Source organism: Ambystoma mexicanum, chromosome 12, assembly GCF_040938575.1.
Source record: "Ambystoma mexicanum isolate Mex_15411 chromosome 12, UKY_AmexF1_1, whole genome shotgun sequence".
In the NCBI taxonomy this organism is placed as follows: domain Eukaryota; kingdom Metazoa; phylum Chordata; class Amphibia; order Caudata; family Ambystomatidae; genus Ambystoma; species Ambystoma mexicanum.
In genome coordinates, this window is record NC_090936.1 from 1,061,362,756 (window position 1) to 1,061,383,475 (window position 20,720).

Consider the following 20,720-nt stretch of genomic DNA (forward strand, 5'->3'; position numbering starts at 1 on the left):
GCAAGCACAATAAACTGAGGCCAAACAACAATCTTAAAACAGAAAAAGGTTTATAGTTACATTAATCAACCCTTACAGAAGCTTTCCCAACAAGATTCGCTGTAGAAGTCTGACAAGCATTCGAGAACTTCATGTGTATTATTAATTTGCATTTTGGAACGCTTTGCCTTAAAGGGTGAAAGATCCCCAGTTTGGCACAAGGAAAAGGGGCGAGATTTCATTTAAAAAAACAAATGCAAGTAGTTATGAGAAGAGTGAAAGTGGGGGCCCCTGCAAAAGAAGGTGACCCCACCACAGAGATTTCAAGAAACATGAATTGAAGGCCCTGGGGGGGGGGGGGCTTTCATTTCAAAATGAAAAATCTCGTGATTTAAACATTTCACCAGTAACATTTAAGTTTGACACTATCCATTCATTTGTTTTACTTCTATAAATCAATGGAAAACGTTGATTGATGATCGATAAAACAGCTTACCTATGTACCAGAGTGGCCAATATGTGATGTTATAGTAGGAGCTAATCATTTTGCCAGACCTGTAGGAGAGAAGATGAAGGTTAATCATTTTGATAAGTGCAATTCATTTACTCAGCATTTTGGCAAAGGTGCATTCGACAAAGTCTGAAAATCGTTGCATCAGAATCTGGTAGTGTTTTGAATCCAACATAAAACATGCACATATTTCTCAGCCTCATCCGTGCTCGGATTGGTCTTTTGATTTCCTGGAGGAAACCACTCCAATCTCCCTATTAATAGCTCAGTGTAGATTCTTTTTTCCAGATAACACCCAGGAAAGTGGGATAGGATAATGGGTAAATGGACACATCTACCCCACTGGCACCCTCGCATGTTTAGTGCCAACAGAAAAAAAAACATGTAGTATTAGCAATGCTGCATTATTTTGCCGACAGATTATTATGCGTCACTGCATGTGGCAAATACTGAATGTGGTACAAACCTATACAATTCTGCATACAGTATTAAATACCACATGTTGAATATACAGTGTGGTTTTGAGTTGGGATACGGTCACAAATATGCAGTGTATACCACAAAATTACCACCAGCAAAAGCTTGTCTCCAAGGATTCCAGGGGAGGTCAATTAAGGCACACACCTGCAGTATACAAAAAGAGCACAAAAAAAATAATCCAGAGGAGCGCCACGGATCAGCCTACTTCAGGTTGGAGCCCTGAACAAGAGCAACTGATAGCAATGGGAGGATGTCAAACGGCAGGTACAACCGTAGTAGGTGGGGAGAAGTGTTGGCGCAGAGAAGGCGGCAGAGGAAAATACTCCCTGCCCTGTGATGAGGAGCAACCAATCATCCTGGTTGCTAAGCAACAAGCAAACACTATACTGGTTGGACAAGCACTGCATCCTCTCCATCCCTAACCTATAAAAATTACTCAAAATAGTAACTGCTGTCCTTGTATTACTTTTCTCCAAGTACTCTTGGAACACCGTCTCCCCCCTCCCCCCAACCCCCCCAGTGATAGGACAGAAACTTTTTACACAGTAAAACACATTTTTCTTCAAAAGATAACCCCAGTGCATCCAGGGTTCATGTGCAGCATTTGGCCACAGTCAGACTAACCACCATGTAGCTTAGGTCCCTCAATGCTTTTCCATTTGCGCCGCTGTAAGCAACCCCTACATTTAGCTGGGATGGTGGGAGGACATAACTAAGAAAGAGGATTATGGACTAGTAATACAGTAGTCACCACAAGGAGTAACATTCCCATTTCCCTTGCCTCCACGATCGTGGGAGATTCAAATCCTGAACAATCAAGAAAGAGGTAGCACCTAGGTCCGTATTTAGCCAAAAAAGTCATGATGGTGATCAGACTAATCAGGATGTCGCCCCTGAAACGGTATGCATGTTTACAAACATAAAAAGATTACTCATTAAAAAACAAAAAGGGTTTGTGGGAACCACAAGCACCTTGGCGCTTAATATTTACTATTTATAGTTAGACCAAATTGGTTTAGTATGAGGAGCAAGAGAAATGATGAGACTTTGTCAACTCGAATGGTTTTGGGTGCTGGTTTAATTAAACTCTTTGGTGCCGACACGCGTTTCAACAAATCTGGCTGGGTCAGGTGTTCAGATATATTCATGTCAGTCTATAGCCGGCAGTGCTAGGAACTTATTGAAATATTCAGAGACCCCATGAGGGGCTGCTATATTTATATCCCTCACTTGTGACCCGTCACCAAAGGTTTGGTTCCTTAGCCATGGTGAACATCAGGACATTGAAAATCAACTCTGTTAACTGTTGCATTTTCAAACTGTAAGCTTAAGCAGCCTTGGTTTAATTTTTTTTCACGAAGAACAGATTGTCCTTCAAACTTGCCCCTCCTTTCTTCCAAAAATACTTCCTGATTTTCATATGAATCTAAAGATGGTTTGCCCACCTTGTTTGCCCCTCATGTGAGGCAGCATTGACTATTGAAGGCACACATCATTAAGGGTCATGGTTCTCATACAGTCTGGGATAAAACAGCATGGGTGGCATTTCATAGACCTGTGCTAATAGACATGAGTTATAATATTCATCGCAATATCACTGATTGCACATCCTGACTGCAGAGGCCTCTCCGTGTCCTAGACGCTCGCTATTCAGCAGAGTATATTATTGAAGCATTCCAACTGGCACACCTGCCGCAAACCACTCTCCATCTGCCTTGATAAAGACCCCTGTTTTGTTGAAACACGTGTCGGCACCAAAGAGTTTAATTAAACCAGCACCCAAAACCATTCGAGTTGACAAAGTCTCATCATTTCTCTTGCTCCTCATACTAAACCAATTTGGTCTAACTATAAATAGTAAATATTAAGCGCCAATGAGTATTCAGCCACGTTTCCACGAGTTATTGGGATTTTTTTTTTTTTAGTGGGGATTTTCTGGAACAACGGTCCTGCCTGGATAGGGTCAGCTATGCTCTGGCCTGGCAGTGCAATCTGGAATCTTGCAGAATTAATATGGAATGTCTGGATACGCAGGAGCTGGAAAATTCAGAAGAGCGTCCAGAGCTCCCCATGCCTCCCCTTTATGTAGGGATCATGACATTACAGGATTTAGTATGGGGGCAGACCTTTGGCTTGACATACCTGTAACAACTGGATTGGTCAGAGGGGACTATTAACGCCTTCCTGTCAGCCGGCTGGACTTTAGGGACATGACATCAGTTTTAAGGTGTGTGCTTATAATGCCCATGGCCCTCCCACAGTTATTTTAGCCAAAATCAGCTATGACATAAATTGTACATTTTTACATTTCTAGCACTTTCAAATCACATAAGCAGATTCACTTAAAATTCTACAATTTTATATATGTGTACCCATTATTACAGAGCATGTTTGCATTAAATTTCAAGTTATACCATGTACATTTTCTTCCCGTTTGTGTCCCATACATGCTAGGGAAAGCCACAATATCTTGTTTTAAATTCCACAAAAATTACAGTTGAACTGTTAAACGTTTGCATTACTACGTTTTACGGTTGCAGAAATAAGAGCCTTAAAGTTCATGAAATATGAACAGTCTTGCCACAGATGGGCCGGCTTTGTCTTCCAAATAAAAGCATTTTCTTAAACCCACAGCCAACCGTCAGGCGCTAGCCCTGTGTTGCCATGGATTGGTCTTTGAAGCTCTCCAGTTTGAGTGGAGGGGAGGTGCTACCAGAAAGTCACACCTATGTGTCCCAGAAATCCTTTGTCTGCGCAATGTCTGATGAGGGTGCGAGATGCTTCACCCTTGCCTATTCATTTGCCCCAGATGCTGGTCCACTTGGGAAGGGGGTGGGGGGGGGGGTAATGGGTCGATGGATCCTGTAGTCAGGAAAGGCAGGACCTGTCAAAACTTTCTTGCTGGCTTCACAGCAAATGTATTTTTTTTTCCTGAACCAGAAAGCAAGACTGTTGGAATTAAATATCCTATACACCGCCCCCCACCCCCCACATCCCCAATCACATTTCTATGCAAGGGCAGGGCCTTAATTCAACATTTCACTTTTAAACAGATATGTTTTGTAAAAAGCACCATTTTACGCATGGTTAATTTTCCTTGGCTGTCACTTTCAAATGCGCTTTTCCCGGCATCTTTATTCTGAGAATTTCAGTGGCCATAGTCAATTTCTACTGCACAGGAACCTGTTCAAAGCAAGGGTCTAATGAAACTGACATGAACCAAGAGAGAGCTTCTTATAAAGGGTTTATCAAGGATACTTTGTTGCAAAAAGTAAAGCGTTTTGCATACGGCTTGGAGGGGAATTCTTTGCTATTGAACAGATCTTGCCGGACACAGACTATCATTCAATGAGAAATGCCCCTTTTTGCTGGAGCACAACCTGAAAGTGGATAAACATAGCTGGCTCTTACTGGAACCAAATTGTGTACAGTTGACAGCATGGACAGGGCATCAGTGCGCCGTCATTTTTAAATGCTGAAGGCTTTCTTTTTCTACGGGAAATTCTGAGCTGGCAGTCTAGCAGCGCTGCTTTTCAATTCTTTTCGTTGGTGCACATAAGGAAAACAATGGCAGCCATTCTCAGGGTGTTCCATGTTCCATCTAGCTTCATATGTGCTTGGCAAAGACAGCGCAGACATTTTTGTAGCTGCAAAACGCAGTTTTGATGCGAGGCAATGGTGCTCAATGCAGCCAGCGCAGCCATTCTGCTGATACTGCCGAATTGCAACTTGGTGATGGAGGGGAATTCTGCTGGGTTGGTAAATGGATCCCACAAATTGCATAATTGTTGTGCCAGGAGGATTTAACTGGCCCATCCCAGAAGCATCCAGGAGGATGAACGTTGCAAACATTCACTTGAAGACTCCCACAGATGTCAAAAAAGGTGCTCACACACTTGTGTGAGCAACTTCTAGTTAGTGTGTCTGCTTAACCCAACAGCTCTCTTGCTAGGTGACTTGCCTCATGGTGGATTGCTTTCTCAAAGGACCAATCTCAAACCTAGATTGAAGAGGGGAAACTCCCCAGTTGGTTTACATAAAAAGATGGGTTACTCACTGCAGTTATTATTGTACTCCTGGTCCATTCCTCCATATTTGCGGGTACAGGAGTGAAGTAGTTTAGTGCATAGCAAACCATTCCCCAAAATGTGATGGTGTATTGCCACCCCCAGCCTCGCCTCACTAGTCCACCACCTAGGCTGTACCTGACTGACATCGAGTTTAGCAGAGCAGGTAGGAGGGCGGATGAGAGGAAGGTTTCTTTTTGGGAGTCTCATACTCTGATTAGATAGGAGATGGGGTGGAAATGCGCTTTACACCATTGCAATAAGACACATTAATGATAGTGTAATGCTTTAACTGAAACATGAACAGCCAACACGTGTTTCGACACACAGGTCGTCCTCAAGGCGTGCACAAGTAGTTGTTGGAGCAATCTTGAAAAACTCCTAATGGAGAGTAAAGTGACTACAACACTGAAAGAGTCACAGGAAAATCGTACAGGTAACACGAACGAGGATAGTAAAAGCCGTAATGGCCGAATCGAATATATAACTCGTACAATCGAGTAATCTCACAATACAAAGGGAATTCCCAGAAAGCAACTCTGACTGAACCACAGAAGTTTCCCTGAATTATTCACCCCATCTGGCACCGTGCTGCTGCACCACGTTGTAAGACATTAGAATGTGCTTCGCTTCATTTTAAGAAGCATGTGTGTTGCCAAGCTGCCCATGCACCCAACCTCAGACGGCTGAAGCGCCATTGCAAAGCTACAGCTACACTACGACTTCCTCATTTTGAACAGCTGAGCCCTGCTGATTAGTTGGTGTGCCAAACAAAGGAGCCAATCCGAGCCGGCAGGCAAACGCAGGCCCCCACCCCCCCCCACACCAAAGGCCCACGCTCAAGGCATCTGTCTGTGGCAGACCGTGGCCATGGCCCCAGAGCTTTCCGTAAATAGGACAAACGCCATACCACGCTCGACTGCCATCCTGCGATTGTGTCCTCCAGCTCTTACCTTCTCCTCTGCCGTCCCTCCACCCAGACCGCCCACATCGCAGTGTCTGGCTACTAGCCAGATCTCCAATTACCCATCCCCAACGCCTGCCAACCCAGCCGGCCACACGCCTGCAAGGCCTGTCCCCTTCGCCTCACGCACCAGAACCTTACGTAGTACTAGCTGATACCACCAAATTCACGGATCTGTAATCCCGGAATAAGCCACTAGACAACTCTACCTACTACACGTGCCACCGCCTCTCCACACCTCGGCCTATATCCCTCCCGGATACCACAAGCAGCACTGCACACTCTGAAGACATTTTGACTCTACCGGGCCTCCACTCGTCCTTTCACTACCCGAGCACGCCACCTTAATCAAACAACCTTTACCATGAGCCTCGTTCCCCTTGACCTTTCATTACCTCCCACATCTCCTGCACTAGTATCGCAGGCTCGGACAAAATATCACATATTTATGCTTACTTGCACAAATATCCATATAGGCCTTTGCATGACTGTCATTCCCTGATAGTTATTTGTAATGTATCCTGTATTTAGGCTTCTGCTCCACAGTTGAACCTAGATGCTACCTGCAATATACCTTGTATTTAGGCCTCGGTTACCTGCAATACACCTTGTAGTTACGCCGCTGTTCCATAGCTGCACCTAGATGTTCATTTACAATAGTATTTAGGCCCCCGTTCCATAGTTGCACCCGGATGTTTACCTGCAATAAACCTTGTATTTAGGCCTCTGTGCCATAGCTGCTCTCTTAAGTTCTTGCACTAAATTCTGTCGGCAGACCCAGAATGTAAGAAACACTCCGTTGTTCAATTGCCCCCAACAGTGATTGATATGCCCTGTTCCTCGACACCATGCATAGTACATCTCTTTTTAACACCATGGCATAGTCTCAGAACCTGGCCTACCACAGCCAACAAAAACTGCAAATGATCACTATAATCCCCAACCCACTCAACATTCCACCCCACACTTCTTACTCAAGTCACATCTCTTTCCAACTTTGCACCAACAAAAACTGTACCCGTCTACAACGCAATGCACACTGTACCGTTGCACCCACAAGCAAGTTGCTGAACCCTACTCAGGTTCACTCAGCACCTCACATCGAACAATCCATTACACACGTTGCCAATCATCACCCCGAATCACCCCAATCTACCCCGACCCATGCCGACTCATCTGCGGTACCAGTTTCTGCCCCAGACAAGACTACATCCTTCCACCCTTGTAGCTACAAGTTACAAGCAAGACGACATCCACCTCCCCTATCCCAGCCATGAATCACGATGTGTGTCTACACAAAATGGAACCACCCTTCACACTTCAATGCCCCCAAGTACTATAGCTAAACCTACCAGACACTCTAGCAAGACGCCCACCCAATCGAACATCATGGGAAACCTCTCACCCAAGGCAACATCCTCCTCCCTGCACGCTACCAAACCTGGCACAGCACAAACCCCTCCTCTCTCAGCTGCGCCCTCATCAATGCCCGGTCACTCCCAGCCCACGCCCTTGACATAAACGACCTCATTACCAGCCACAATCTAGACCTCCTTATAATTAGCGAAATCTGTCTTCACAAAGCTTCTAGCCCTTACAATCCCCTCTGGGTACACGATATTCAGGCAAGACCACCCTCACCTCAAAGGAGGAGGGGTGGCAGTTATTGCTAGAGAATTCATCCCAATTAGAAAGGTGGACAGCGAGATAAGTAACCAAAGTGACCACCTGCTTCTCAAGCTTAGCCCATCACCCAACTGCACCATCACATTCCACATTGTCTACTGTCCCCCAGGTTCAACCACCGATTTCCAAGCCTCATTACTGCACCCGCTATCCGACAACTTAAAAAGAACCACCAAAGCCATTCTCTTAGGAGACATTAACCTCGGCTTAAATGATCCAAATGACGCTTCGGCCAAATCCCTAGACAAAGCTTTGGCTACCCTAGGGTTCAAACAATCCATCGCAAGCCCCACCCACTCAAAGGGACGCACCCTCGACTGGATAGCCCACCACAACTGTCCCCTCACCATCAACTCTTACTCCCCCCCCCCCTTACTTGGACAGACCACCACACCATTCTTTTTGACCCCCGTCACCACTTAGGCCACCTCCCAGCCAGAGTGTCCCCTCCCCACAGCATTCACAAGAAGCTCCTGCCTGCTCACTAAAGACAGACACATACCCCACCTTCTGGTGCCTACTCTCAAGCCCCCTTCCCCAAAATCACTGAGTTGCTAGCACAAACATTCAATGGTATCATCACTCAAGCTGTAAACTCCATCGCCCCCCTCACCTCTACGAAAGCTAAACGTACTAAGCACTCAAATGCCTGGTACACGCTTGAACTCCTGACACTACACACTAAGAAAAGATAAGCTCTTTCCAGGTGGAAATCCAAACCAAGTGACACCACGAAACAAGAATTTAATAAAATAGCCAAAGTACAAAAGCTGCCTCCTTCAACATCAGAATAGCCAATGCCAAGTCAATATCTAAAGTGATCTTCTCTATATTCAGAGAGTTGGAATCACCCCTCTACTTCGTCTCAATCCTTCGCCTAAGATTAAACATGGTTCAATTAGATTCAATCGGCCATGCTGAACAAACTAGACACCCTCCAAAACAAAATCTGAGCTCACCAACAAGATCTGATCAAACCTCTAAACCGCAAAACATCCCTAACCTCAAAGGCAGGGATTCTCCCCTCTTCTTCTTCCAGGACATCACTGAAAAGGAAGTAATTGATCTTATGAACTTTATTCAACCCTCCAACTGCAAAGGGGACATCTGCCCCGCACATCTCAAAGAATGCGCTCCCACTCTTGCCCCCTTTCTCGCCGCCTTCATTAACGCCTCGTTCACCAATGGCCATGTTCCAACCGGCCTCAAGGAAGCATGGGTTCGCCCTCTCCTAAAGAAACCTACGCTTGACCCAACTAACCCTGGGAACTACCAACCCACCACTACAGTTCAGTTTCTATTAAAGATCTTGGATAAAGCAGCATATCTCCAAGTACAAAAATTCCTAGAAACTAACAAACTTCTTGGTCTATGCCAGTCCGGCTTCCGGCCATGTCACGGGACCGAAACAGCGCTGCTAAACCTCAAGAAGCAAATGGATGACATCAGAGACCAAGGCAAACCAGCCCTCCTAGAGTAGATTTGTTGGCAGCATTCAACCTAGTTGACCGCGACACTCACTGCCATCACCTATCTTCTACTGGTAACTTCTCCCCCAATGCCATAGCATGGATCACCTCATTCCTCAAAGATCGCCATGAAGGTCTTCTCCGACCAAGCCTGCCACGCCACAACATCTTAAATTGAGGTGTCCCACAGGGCTCCTGCATTTCCAACACACCAAATTTGGATCAACCTTTCTGAAATGAGGTCCTGCATTCTAGATTCATCCACATTCATTTTTAAATGTCTTAAGTAGGTCCAGAAAACATGTAGGCTTCTTTGAGATCCAACTGAAATGTGATGAAAAGTTGTTATGACCTGCATATGCCAGACTTGCATTTTTCTGCTCTACCAGCCTAGATGGGAAATTATGTATATGCTTGATCATGCTAAACAAATCTGTTAGCTTAAGAGTAGAAAGGCATGGGGATAACACACATCCCTGCTTCAATCCTCTATAAATTGGAATATCTTGAGAAAAAGTACCCTCTAAATGTAAACCTGCTCAACTATAGGTATCTGAATACACTTTAAGTTTTAAAATGTCTTTCTCCAAAACGCAAACTTAAAGTTGCACCACAAGATTCCCTACAGATCATTGTGTAACAATCGGATAAAAAAAAAAAAGAAAATACATAAAGTGGGAGGAGATGCCTACTTCAGTGCTTGATGTTACTGAAACCGGGTAACATAGGCGTCAGGTTTTTAGAAGTGACCCATTTCATTATTTCTTTCAGAGTGGAAAAAAAGTTGCCAAGACCATCTAAAAGAGCAATGGGGCGATAGTCATATGGATAATCTCTGATGCGTTTTTTTATATATGGTACAACTAGAGCTTTGGTCCAGGCTCTATGTAGATCTTACATTTTAATGACTTGCCCATATAACACAAAGACTCTCTACCCACAATAAAGGGGAATACCTTCCATACAACATTGGAAAGGCCATCCAGGCCAGGGGCCCTGGATCTTTTCAATTTCACAATCTTTATATATAAAGCGGTATGTATGTGTGTATGTTTGTCCGGCTATACAAATCCACACCGTTGAATCCAAGTCTACCAAATTTTGCATGGATTCCGCTTTTGTCTGAGGCAAGATTGTAGTCTGTTTGGATGCAATAAATTCACTCCTTATACACCCTCATTTAATGATGCTCACCCCGATTCACTACAGTAGGTAGAAGGAGGCAACATTTTGAAAAGTGTCTGAAGCAAAATGTTTGATGTGTTGGCTATTCATTTTAAATGAATTACTACGGCATACAGTTCAAAAGTGTTTAAAAAATAATGCTTTGATAAACACTTTTGAACTTTGGTTTTTATTCGCATTTTTTAATACAAACAGGTTCAATGCAAAACTGAAGTGGATGTAATAACCCCTAACCCCGCCTCCCCCTAACCCCCCGCCCCAACACCGACCCTCCCCCCTATCCCCGTGTCCAGACCAGAGCTTTCATCTAGGCAGACTCTAAATGTTCTTTCCGTATCTTGTACTTGGGAGATGATGCGATTGGTGACCATATCTCTGGCTGACTTGAGGCTGCCATTCCCCGGGTCGTGGGTCACCAGGTCGGTTACCACACATCTCAGGGCTAGTCCCGCCCCACACAGGCCGGGGCCTTGTCTCGGAGTCAGTGAACGTCCCATCCCCAGGACTGTTGCACTCCATACCAGTTTGCAAGGAATGAACCAGTTACATTGTTCACCATAGCAGTCAGTTTGTCCGTCAAAAACATCTTCACCTTTTCAGCCAATCTTCCTTGGAAGGGGTTTCCGGGCTCTTCCATTTCTGCACCAGGGCTACTCTGCCCGCCCTCAACATTGTTTCCCACATCCTTGGGTATCGGTATAATTCTGTTTCCTCCAGGGGGAGCCCCAGCAGCATCGTTAGAGGATTTAGTGGGAGAAGTTCATCTGATACTTCCGCAATCCAGCCCCTCACTTTCCCCCCAAAAGACCTGGACTTTCGGGCAGTGCCACCACATGTGGCTCCTAGAGCCTGCCTGACCACATCCCCTCGGCCATCTTGGGGACACCCCTGGGAACATCCTTGACAATTTTACTGGGTCCCTATGCCACCCCTGCAGAATCTTGAAGTTATGCTCCATGTCCGCGGTGAATAAGTTCTCATGGAATGCTATTTTGAATATTCTTGACCAGGCATCCTCTGAAATATCCTCTCCTGCCAGGTCGTTCCTGAATGCGTGGAAACTCCTCCTTCCCTGAAGGTCGTAGGTGTTTAAAATTTTGCAAATTCTAGATACCGCTCCCTTCCTCGAAGTGGCCGTGTCTAGGAACTTCTCGAAGGGGGTCAATTGTCTCCGTAGGTTTTGATCCCATGACTGGTCGCAGAGGATGCCCTTAAGGCAGAGGTATTCGAAGATGGAAAGAGAGCCTTGTCCGAGAGCGTCCCTCAGTTCCTCGTACGTTAGGAATTCGCCCTCCCTGAACATCTGCCCATTCCATTCCATACCCATGTCTGACCAGGTCTGGGAGTGCCGGAACCCCTTAGTGCCCAGTTTGAGAGGGTGGCCCGAGAGAGAGGTCATCGGGGACGGCCATGAAGTGAGGTATGCAGTCTGGGGGCCCTCTTTCCAGATTTCCCAGAGAACACCCAAGGTCGGGTGAATTTTCAAGTGTCTCGGGTCCCATAAGAGGTCACAGACCTTTAGATCTTTAGGTCTTCTAAATATGACCAATACGTCCCATTTCTTCTTTCATGTGTTCCAAGAGGACGCGCAGCTGGGCAGCGCGGAAATAAAGGCGAAAATCCAGTAATCCAAACCCTCCCTTGGTAGAGCCAGGGTGGCTCTCCCGGTCCTCGGGGTTTTCCCTTGCCATATAAAGTCTCGTACTGCATTCTGTAGGTCTCTAAAATTCTGTATTTATAATTCATCTTTATTGGCGTCATCCGGCCATACCACGAAAGAATCATCTTACCCCATCTCCTCAGATCAGATGTAATCCCTGCCATTATGGGGTCATAGTTAGTGGTGGCAAGTTTCGATAGGTCCCTGGTAAGAACGCCCAGGTATCGTATAGCGTCCTTCCCAACTGCGATCCCATGAAACCTGTCTAGTGGTCCAGCTCAGAGTCTCGCGTTCTCATTGGGAGCAATACTGATTTTGTTGTGTTAATTTTCAGGCCCGAGAAACGCCCGAACGCGGTCACCAGGGACAAGAAGGGGGGGGCGAGGATCCACCAGGTAGGCTAAAATGTCATCCGCAAACAGAGAAAGCTTGAATTCAACCTCACCTCTTCTAATCCCCCTGATGTCCGGGTGCGCTCTGATCGCTATGGCTAATGATTCCATCGTAAGGACATAAATCAGGGGGGGGGGGGTGGGCAACCCTGCCTCGTCCCTCGGGAGAGGGTAATTGGTTCAGACAGCTTCCCGTTCACTTGCTGTGGGGGCTCTATAGAGCGCGGTTACCCAGCTCATAAGGTGGGCCCCGAAGCCCAATTTTTGGAGGAGGAGTTCCATGTATTTCCATTTGACCCTGTCGAAGGCTTTCTCCGAGTCTATGGAGAGGACACATGCGTCGAGCTCTGAGTTTTGGGCGAGATGAAACAGATCTATTGTTTTGCGGATGTTATCTGACACCTGCCTTCCCCTAATGAAGCCCACCTGGTCCCCATGGACTAGCTTTGCCATTTTCCCCTCCATCCGCCTCCCCACCACCTTAGCCAGAATCTTTACATCTAGGTTTAACAGCGATATAGGGCGGTAGGAGGAACATTCTGCGGGGTCCTTCCCCTACTTGGGCAGCACCGCTATTATAGCCCCCATCATGGAGTCAGGGAGAATGCCCCCCTCCAGCACAGAGTTCAAAACCCTCACTAAATGCAGTGCTAGGGAAGAGCGGAATGTTTTGTAAAATGATACTGTAAAGTCGTCTTCCCCGGGGGAAGTTCCCACCTTCATCCCACTAATCACCTTATCTACCTCCTCTTCGGTCACCGGGCCCTCCAACCCCTCCGCCATCTCCCTCGACAGGGACGGGACTTGGATGGAGTTCAGGGAGTCTTCTATCTGAGCGTCGCCCCCGTCGTATTCTGACAAATATAGTTTCTCATAATATTGGCAAAAGAAAATATGGGGAGAGTCATAGCCAAGTGACCCCCGGGCATTCCTGACCTCCTTCACCATTCTACTTCTCTGGACCTCCCTCAACTTCCAGGCTAGGATCCTGTCCGCTTTGTCCCCTTTATCGTTGTATTTTTGCTTGACCATCTGGAGACTCCTCTCTGTTTTGTGAAGGAGTAGGTCCTTTAACTGGAGCCTGTAGTCCTCCAGGGCGACCACCCGGTCACGCTCGAGGCCCTGATCCGGGGGGCCCCCCGCCTGGAGACGGGCTATTTTCTCTCGCAGGATCTTCTCCTGGGCCTCCCTCACCCTCTTTTTCTGAGCTATTTTGATGAGGACTCCTCGTAAGGTTGCCTTGAAGGCGTCCCACAGTGTGTGTGTGCCCACCTCCCCGTTTTCGTTTAGCTCAAAGAATTCTGTTATGGCATCTAAGACTTCCTGGGCGTGGACCTCGTCCTTCAACAGGGCATCATTACATTTCCAGCGTCCTCTGCGTTCTTTACGCCATCCCTCCGCTATGATGACTAGGACCATGTCATGGTCTGACCAGGGGACAGGGTCTACCCTATGGCCCGTGACATATGGACGGAGGTTCTCGTCCACCAGAATATAATCTATCCTAGAGAATGAGGTGTGGATGGCTGAATAGTACATAAACGAGGGGTCGTCTGTCCTGGGCGTCGGGATAGTATTCACCAGGCCCAGTTCCGTGTTCACCCTCTGGAAGTTTTGCGACATGGCTTTGTCGCGGGCCTAGTGCTTTGGGGGCCCACCCGCTTTCTGTCCATGGATGGGTCCAGAACCATGTTGAAATCCCCCCCCCACCACCACCGTGCCTTGTACAAATAGCTGGAGTTTCTCCCTCACTTCCTCCCAGAATTGGCCCTAACCTTCATTCGGGCTGTATACTACTGCAAGGGTTAGGGGGAGCCTCGTAGGGAGCCCCTTACCAACAGGTAGCGGCCCTCGGAATCCTTCAGAATGGCCTCTTTGTCGAAGCCTACGTCCCTTGCTATCAAAATGGCCACCCCCCTTTTCTTTACCTTCTGGGATGCGCAGAAAACATCTCCAATTCCTCCCCCTCGCATTTTGGGTTCCTTCCCCCGCGCCCAGTGTCTCTCTTGCAAGAAAAGCAGGTCAAGTTTCGCCCTCCTGAATTCTCTACAAACCAGAGACCTCTAAGTAGGGGTGTTCAGACCCCGCACGTTTAGGGGTACCCACACCCAGGGCCGGCAGGCTATCAGCCATAATCTAGATTTCCCTCTCTTTTGGTCAACTGCATCACATCGTTGCTCCCTTCCCGCTCCCTTTGTCTCGCCTCTTGGACACTTTTGTTCCCCTTACCACCCCCCCGGGTGGGTTTTAAACGTTTCCCCAACTGCCCCCCAAACCCCATCCCTAACTGAACAACCCCAACTAACTCATGAACCCCCAACCCCCTACCCGGCGTCCAGCCAGTTAGTTCTGCCATTGCTGGCATTTGGCCGGACCACCAGCCTACCCTCCTCGGCCAGGCATTCAGTGAAAAGCTCATTTTTATGAGACCCCCCCCCCTCTGCTTCGTCCCCTCGTTAGTCCCTGCTTTACTTGCTGTTCAAGGGGATTCTGCTTTCGGCATAACCTCCAGTACTTCCATTCCCGATCTGCCGGTGGTCTGGTCACCCCGATCGTCAGCCCTCTGAGTCGTTACGCTCTCCTTCCCAGGGTGTTCAATTTTCTATACTTCCTCGAACTGGCTTTCCTTCTCCTGGCACCCGACGGGCCAGAAACGCCCTCACCAATCGCCGCTGGGCCGACTGGGCCCCTCCAGGGGGGTCAGCTCCGTCCATAGTCCTGAATGGCCCCCCTTATATCTTCTTCCGTAATCAGCATTGTTCGTTGGCCCATATATCCGAATGCCAGGGAGAAGGGGTACCCCCACCTGTAGCGCACGCCCTTATCCTTTAGTAGTTGCGTCAGAGGGCGGCACATTCTGCGTTTCACCAACGTGTAGGCAGAGGTCTTGAAAGATTGAGATCTCAGTGTTGTTGTAGGTGATCACACCCGCCTTCCTCGCTTCTTCCAGCACCTTTGCCTTTTCCGTATAGGAGTGGAACCGGGCCAGGACTGACCGAGGGCTCCCGGCCTTTCCACCAGCCCTGTGCACCCGGTTGAATGTTAGTTCTGTAGTCATCTCTTCAGCGAGCAGGAGGGTGATGATGTCTCTCACCACTCGGGTTAAGTCTCTCTCCGTTTCTCCCTCCGCTTCAGGGATCCCAAAAGATCTAAGATTGTTCCTCCTTTCCCTGTTTTCATAGTCATCCATCTGCCTGGCCCTCTCCTCGTCCCTCTTCTCCAGGGCCGCCAGCCGCATACCCATTTGCACCTCCTGGGTTGCCGAGGTCGACTTGTTGGTTTCCACTTGCAGAAGCCTGTCCTCAACCTTGTCCACCCTGTGGTCCATTTTCTCAAATTTCTGCCCGATGTCTGATCGCATGTCCCCGATTTCCTGTCGGATAGAGGCAATGCCCCTTTCCATTGCTTTTGTGGACTGCATCAGGACTTCCGACGGGGCCATGTTCCCAGAGTGGTTAGTGTCTTTGAAATTGCACCCGGTCTCCTTATAGCGATAAGCCTGCAGGGACTCCAGCCAGTTCATTCGGTCGTCCAGTGTGCCCACTGCGGGGACCGCCGCAGTCCGAGGGTGTTGGGGGTCTCCTCCAGGACCCGCTCAGCAGTGTCCCGAATGGGGCGTCTCGAGTGAGCCCATAGGGGGGTGCAACCCCTCTGTGGGGAGGTTTCCTCCAGGCAGGCACACGCCCCACTGGATCCGGGTGGGAACCACGCACCTGGGTCCCTCCCCGAGGTTGGCTGTGTGTTCCTTATTGTCTGCAGGGGAGGGGGAAGAGTTTTTCGGGGGCTCAAGTGGGCAAATCTCCGGGGCACCCACCCCGGGTGAGGGGGCTGCCGACACCGTTCCTCCTCTCGATTCTGTCGCTCCATCTCCCCTCCTGGGTGGTATTAGGTGGGCACACGCCCTGTGAGAGCCCAAGGGCCACCACCTACTGTAGTCTGGAGCCTCTGATCACTGTCTCTCCCCCTGTCTCCTCTGTAGCAGCGGGGGAGGGGGGCTGCACTCCTTCCACAGTGGCAGATGTGCAGCGGGTCCAGCAGCGTTATGGAGGCCCGCGGCCGGCTTGTGAGTTTTTCGTTGGTCCCACTTGGGGAGGGGGGGGGGCCGCGACCTCGGGGGTGCGGTCTCCCCAGGTCTATTTCGGGGTATGTCATGGGGGGGCCTCTGCTCCCGGGCACGCCCCCCACAGCCCGATCGCTCCCGCAGGTGCCGGGAGGGTGGGGGGGGGGTGCTAGGCCCCGGCCCCCCGCGCTTTCAAGTCCTGGATGCCGGGACCAGGGATACGCGAGGTCTCCTGCCGCTGGCCCGACTCCGCAGGACGCGCTCTCCGATTCGGGGGGAGGGGGGGGAGGAGGGCGGCGGCGAAGGCTCGCCTCCCACTCTGGTGCCTCAGTCCCGCGTCCGTGTGCTTCACCTGCGAGGGCAGGGAGCAGGACGGTGAAGGGGGCTGAGCTCTCTGGCAAGGTTCTCCCGCTACGCTGGGCAACGCCTCCTTTGCTTGGACCGCGGCCGCTGGATCTCCCTGCTGCTCTGCCTTCGTGGGCTGCGAGGCCCGTACTCCGTCCCTGCGGGGTCCCCGAGGATCGCTCTTTCGTGCGGGTGAGGCCCGGGGGGGGGGGGGAGGGGTCACAAAGTTGAGCCGGCCTCGTGAGTCCGCTTGCAGGGTCCGGGGGGAGGGGCTCAATCCCTTCAAACGGCCCAGCTTCGGCAGGAGCACAGTGTTCAGGCAGCCATTACCTGTGCGCCCCCTGGTGGCCTCCATCAAAGCATTTTTAAAGGGAATAAAAAAAAATTAAAAAGTTTATCAATCTACTAGCGCAATCAATCAATCTTTCTTGGACATTTTCTCAAATGTGCTAAAGCTATTGAGTGACTAAAACATGCCACACAAAAAACTATCACTTGGAAAATCTCCATCTGATGCAAAGCAAAAATCGATAGAGCTTCTGAAACACAACAACAAACAGCGGCACGACTTGCCGACCAGAGGACAAGAACTTTCTCCAGGGCAAACGAGATGCCAGAGCAAACTGAAGCAAAACTTACTGAGAAGAGGACAAGAGCAACATCCTCCAGGGCACAAGCCACCACTCAGTCAGGACATGGGGAAAGCCGGGTCCCCAGATATTGTATCATAAATATCTACCTTTGAAAAGGTACCCTACTAACCAGTCCAATTTTGCACATAAGGTACACACCAGGAGGCAACTCCTTGAAGGACCCCTAAATCCATAAAGCCAAACATGGACTTCGCTCTTTTTCTCCTCTCTAGCTTTGAAAGCAGATTTAACCAATTTTTGGTGTCTCTTCCAATCAGTAGATGTTGGAACCAGAATGCTGGTTGCCCAATGTAAGCTGTGATTTTATACATTTGCACCAAGGAAGTGAGGACCCACTATTTTGCCCCAAGTTATCTTGAAGGGCAGATTTATACTTGGTGTGGGACAGAGTGCTCCATACACAAACCCAGTACAGCAGTGGCTTTATCATGATCAGACGCTCAATGCCTTGAAGATTTCGTTTTAACTGTAACAACTGGCTGGGCTTACTCTTTGACAAATGGAGGGATAACTTATAAATCCGTTTTCCGTTAGGGAGAAGGAAGGACGTGGTCTGTATCCCCACAATTCCACCTCAGATAGCTGCAGGCCTGGCTTATAGTTCGTAAACTGAGGGCAGGGCTAAACGTACCTTGGCCATGTGATCTCGTGAAGGAGTTGGTTGCTGTAACATACTTATTAGCACCAGGTTAGCTTTTTCTAGACTAGTGCTCCAGCTAGCGCTAGCACCGATTCTGAGCCCCAAATAATCATACTAGGTGACTTGTTCTATTTGAGTTTCCTCAAGCACACATACAGTTTCCATAACCAACCACAATAGACATTGTAGTTTCCGTGGCAGCCTAATAGAAAGATATTGCACAGTTAGAATACTGAGTAAGCCAGATCACAGACACACAGTAGCTTCAAGTATGCCCCAGCACACACTTACCACAAGTTCCATAATGACACAGTATACCAATTGCTTGAAGTGTCCTCGATTCCCTGTCACAAATGCTTCAAAGGGGAGAACAGGGGGAGAGTGGCTGGCGACACAGATAGTCTAATTTAATTGAAGGAGTCCGCAACCAGAAGCGACAACACCTCTGAATAATGCACATCGAACACTCCTATTTACCTGCAAGCCAACTGCAGGTAGGCCATTCTGCAACAGGTAGCATGTAGCCTTTACCAGTACAAATGCAGGTGTTAAGGAAAACAGCGCTCTTGCAGAGGCTGGTTGGAGATACATGTGGGGTGGTGCATAAGCAGAATATGTTGACATCTTGCACCACAGGATCTGCCAGGGCACAGTTACGCATATGACTACCATCTAAAGGGTTGTTTTCAGATACAGTGTATCTTTGGGCGAAAACATGTTTCCCAGATAAATACCATCCACTCACGATGCTGTGATTCAACATGTGCACATCCTCCTCAAACAAACGGACAGCGCATAGCACAATCAGGCGCTTACATTTTTGACAGAAATTACCTTAAAGACATTTCTTCAAGCGTACAAATATTTATTTTAGAGCAGCAGCGCACACAAGCCTTGCAAATTAACTTACCATTGCTAAGCATCAGAGTCCATCCCTTCCCGCCAGTTTGTCACAATTGAACTTATATGGTTAGAATCTTTACAGCTCTGGGTTTGTTGGTAATTCGTTTTGTTAAGCTCGAATACAGTTTTGATGTTTAGTGAAAGAAGAGTAGAAAGAGTAGAAAGTAATCATGATAAAACAAAGCAACTTACATTTCGGTGTAAATCATGCCAGCAACAGCTACATTGAGGACGCCCCAGGCTAAAACCACCTTTCTCGCAGCTGCCTCTTTTCTCATCTTCATAGTTTGGTCAATAAGCGACATGCTCGGTTCTTCAGTCTTTGTTTCTAAGAAGCACAAAGATAACACCTTGACTCTAAATTTCACTGCAAGATCATGTGGTGTAATGTATTACAACGTTGGCACACGCAACTCCTACTGTGATATTCTGCTTGCTCTTCCGCATGGAGGTCAGTCTGTTGATCTAAAAGTAATACTTCGCCAAATTCACATTTCTAGATCATATTTTCTATACATCATGCAAACATTCTATGTTTCTTATGTTTCTTCTGTTTTCTTGTGTGGTCTTTAGTTAATGGCATTCACTGTGTCCAGTTTATCGATTTCTGACATGACCGTTCATCGTAACATGCAGCTCTCCAGATGTCTTGGACTACTAGTCCAAAAATCCCTCACCACTGACTACGATGACTAGGGAAAATGGGCATTGCAGATGTCTTATCTGGTGAACCGAAGGTTGCAGACCCCGGATGTAGATACATATTCTCAACTAAGCGGATGACACCCAGATCCTACTGAGACACAAAGGACCAGATCTTATCACCCAACTTTGTATTATGTGCCAATATAAATGACTATTGGATATGTGCTAGTCAATTAAAGCTGAATCCAGTCAAAACAGAGATGACTGACTATGGTGAAGGGCCAGTAATCTGTTAATTACTCAATCTGGGGCTCAACAGTTAATGATCTGGCTTCCAAAAATGTACCTCCAAATGTGGCATTCTACAGGTAGAGAAATGTTGGTCAGCCACTGCTGCTGTGTGAATCTTGAAAAAACTGCTGGTGGAAGAAAAAACAAAGTTGAAAATGTTTTGGAGAATCAATATGGCCTATTATAACCAGAGACAGGGTTTCCCTGCTCACAAATTCCAACGTCACCATCCCTTTCACTATCGAAGCAAGGCTGGAGCCATAATAATGAAAGTACTACATTTGAACTGCTACAATCAGAACAGGGTGGGCACTCCAGGTTGGTTCTACAGAAGCCTATGAAGTATACAATTGGGTCATGAGTACTAGAAACTACTTAATACTGACCTGTCTGAACAGCTAGATTCTCATTTATTTTGAAGAACTACACAAGAGCCCCCTGCAAAAGACTATGGTTGGGTAAGCATTGAAGTAAACAAGACAAATTCACACAAATATGATAGATGATCAATTTATTTTTGTGCAGGCCCAAGGCTCCTTTTCAAAGCTAAGAGAAGGGCTGACAAGGAGCCAGGAAGTGATTAACAGTTGCAGAAAAACAGAGCTTCTTGCCTTCAAAAACATGATAGCCCTGCGGGTTAAAGCGGTTATGAATCAGTTTTGCATAAAGAGGAATATACTGTTTTTTTTAGTAACGTGTCAATACTTTTATAATGGAAAGCTTAGAGAAATGACAAGTGTATGTATATTAACATTGAAAATAAATACAAATTCATGAAAATAGATCATAA

At 47.7% G+C, this 20,720-nt stretch overlaps 1 protein-coding gene across 4 annotated transcripts in view; it reads right to left on the reverse strand.

Annotated features, from left to right (window-relative positions):
- TMEM209 (transmembrane protein 209) overlaps window positions 1-20,720 on the reverse strand; it is an 834,036-nt gene that overhangs the window by 681,389 nt on the left and 131,927 nt on the right. For 2 of the 4 annotated variants that reach the window (XM_069629610.1, XM_069629607.1), the window contains exons 3-4: window positions 19,187-19,322; window positions 476-534 (exon numbers count right to left, since the gene is read on the reverse strand). In XM_069629610.1, coding sequence (XP_069485711.1) covers window positions 476-534; window positions 19,187-19,322 — 195 coding nt within the window. Of the gene's footprint in view, window positions 1-475; window positions 535-19,186; window positions 19,323-19,985; window positions 20,059-20,720 lie in introns of all 4 variants that reach the window. The other 2 variants (XM_069629609.1, XM_069629608.1) reach the window with 2 other exon arrangements.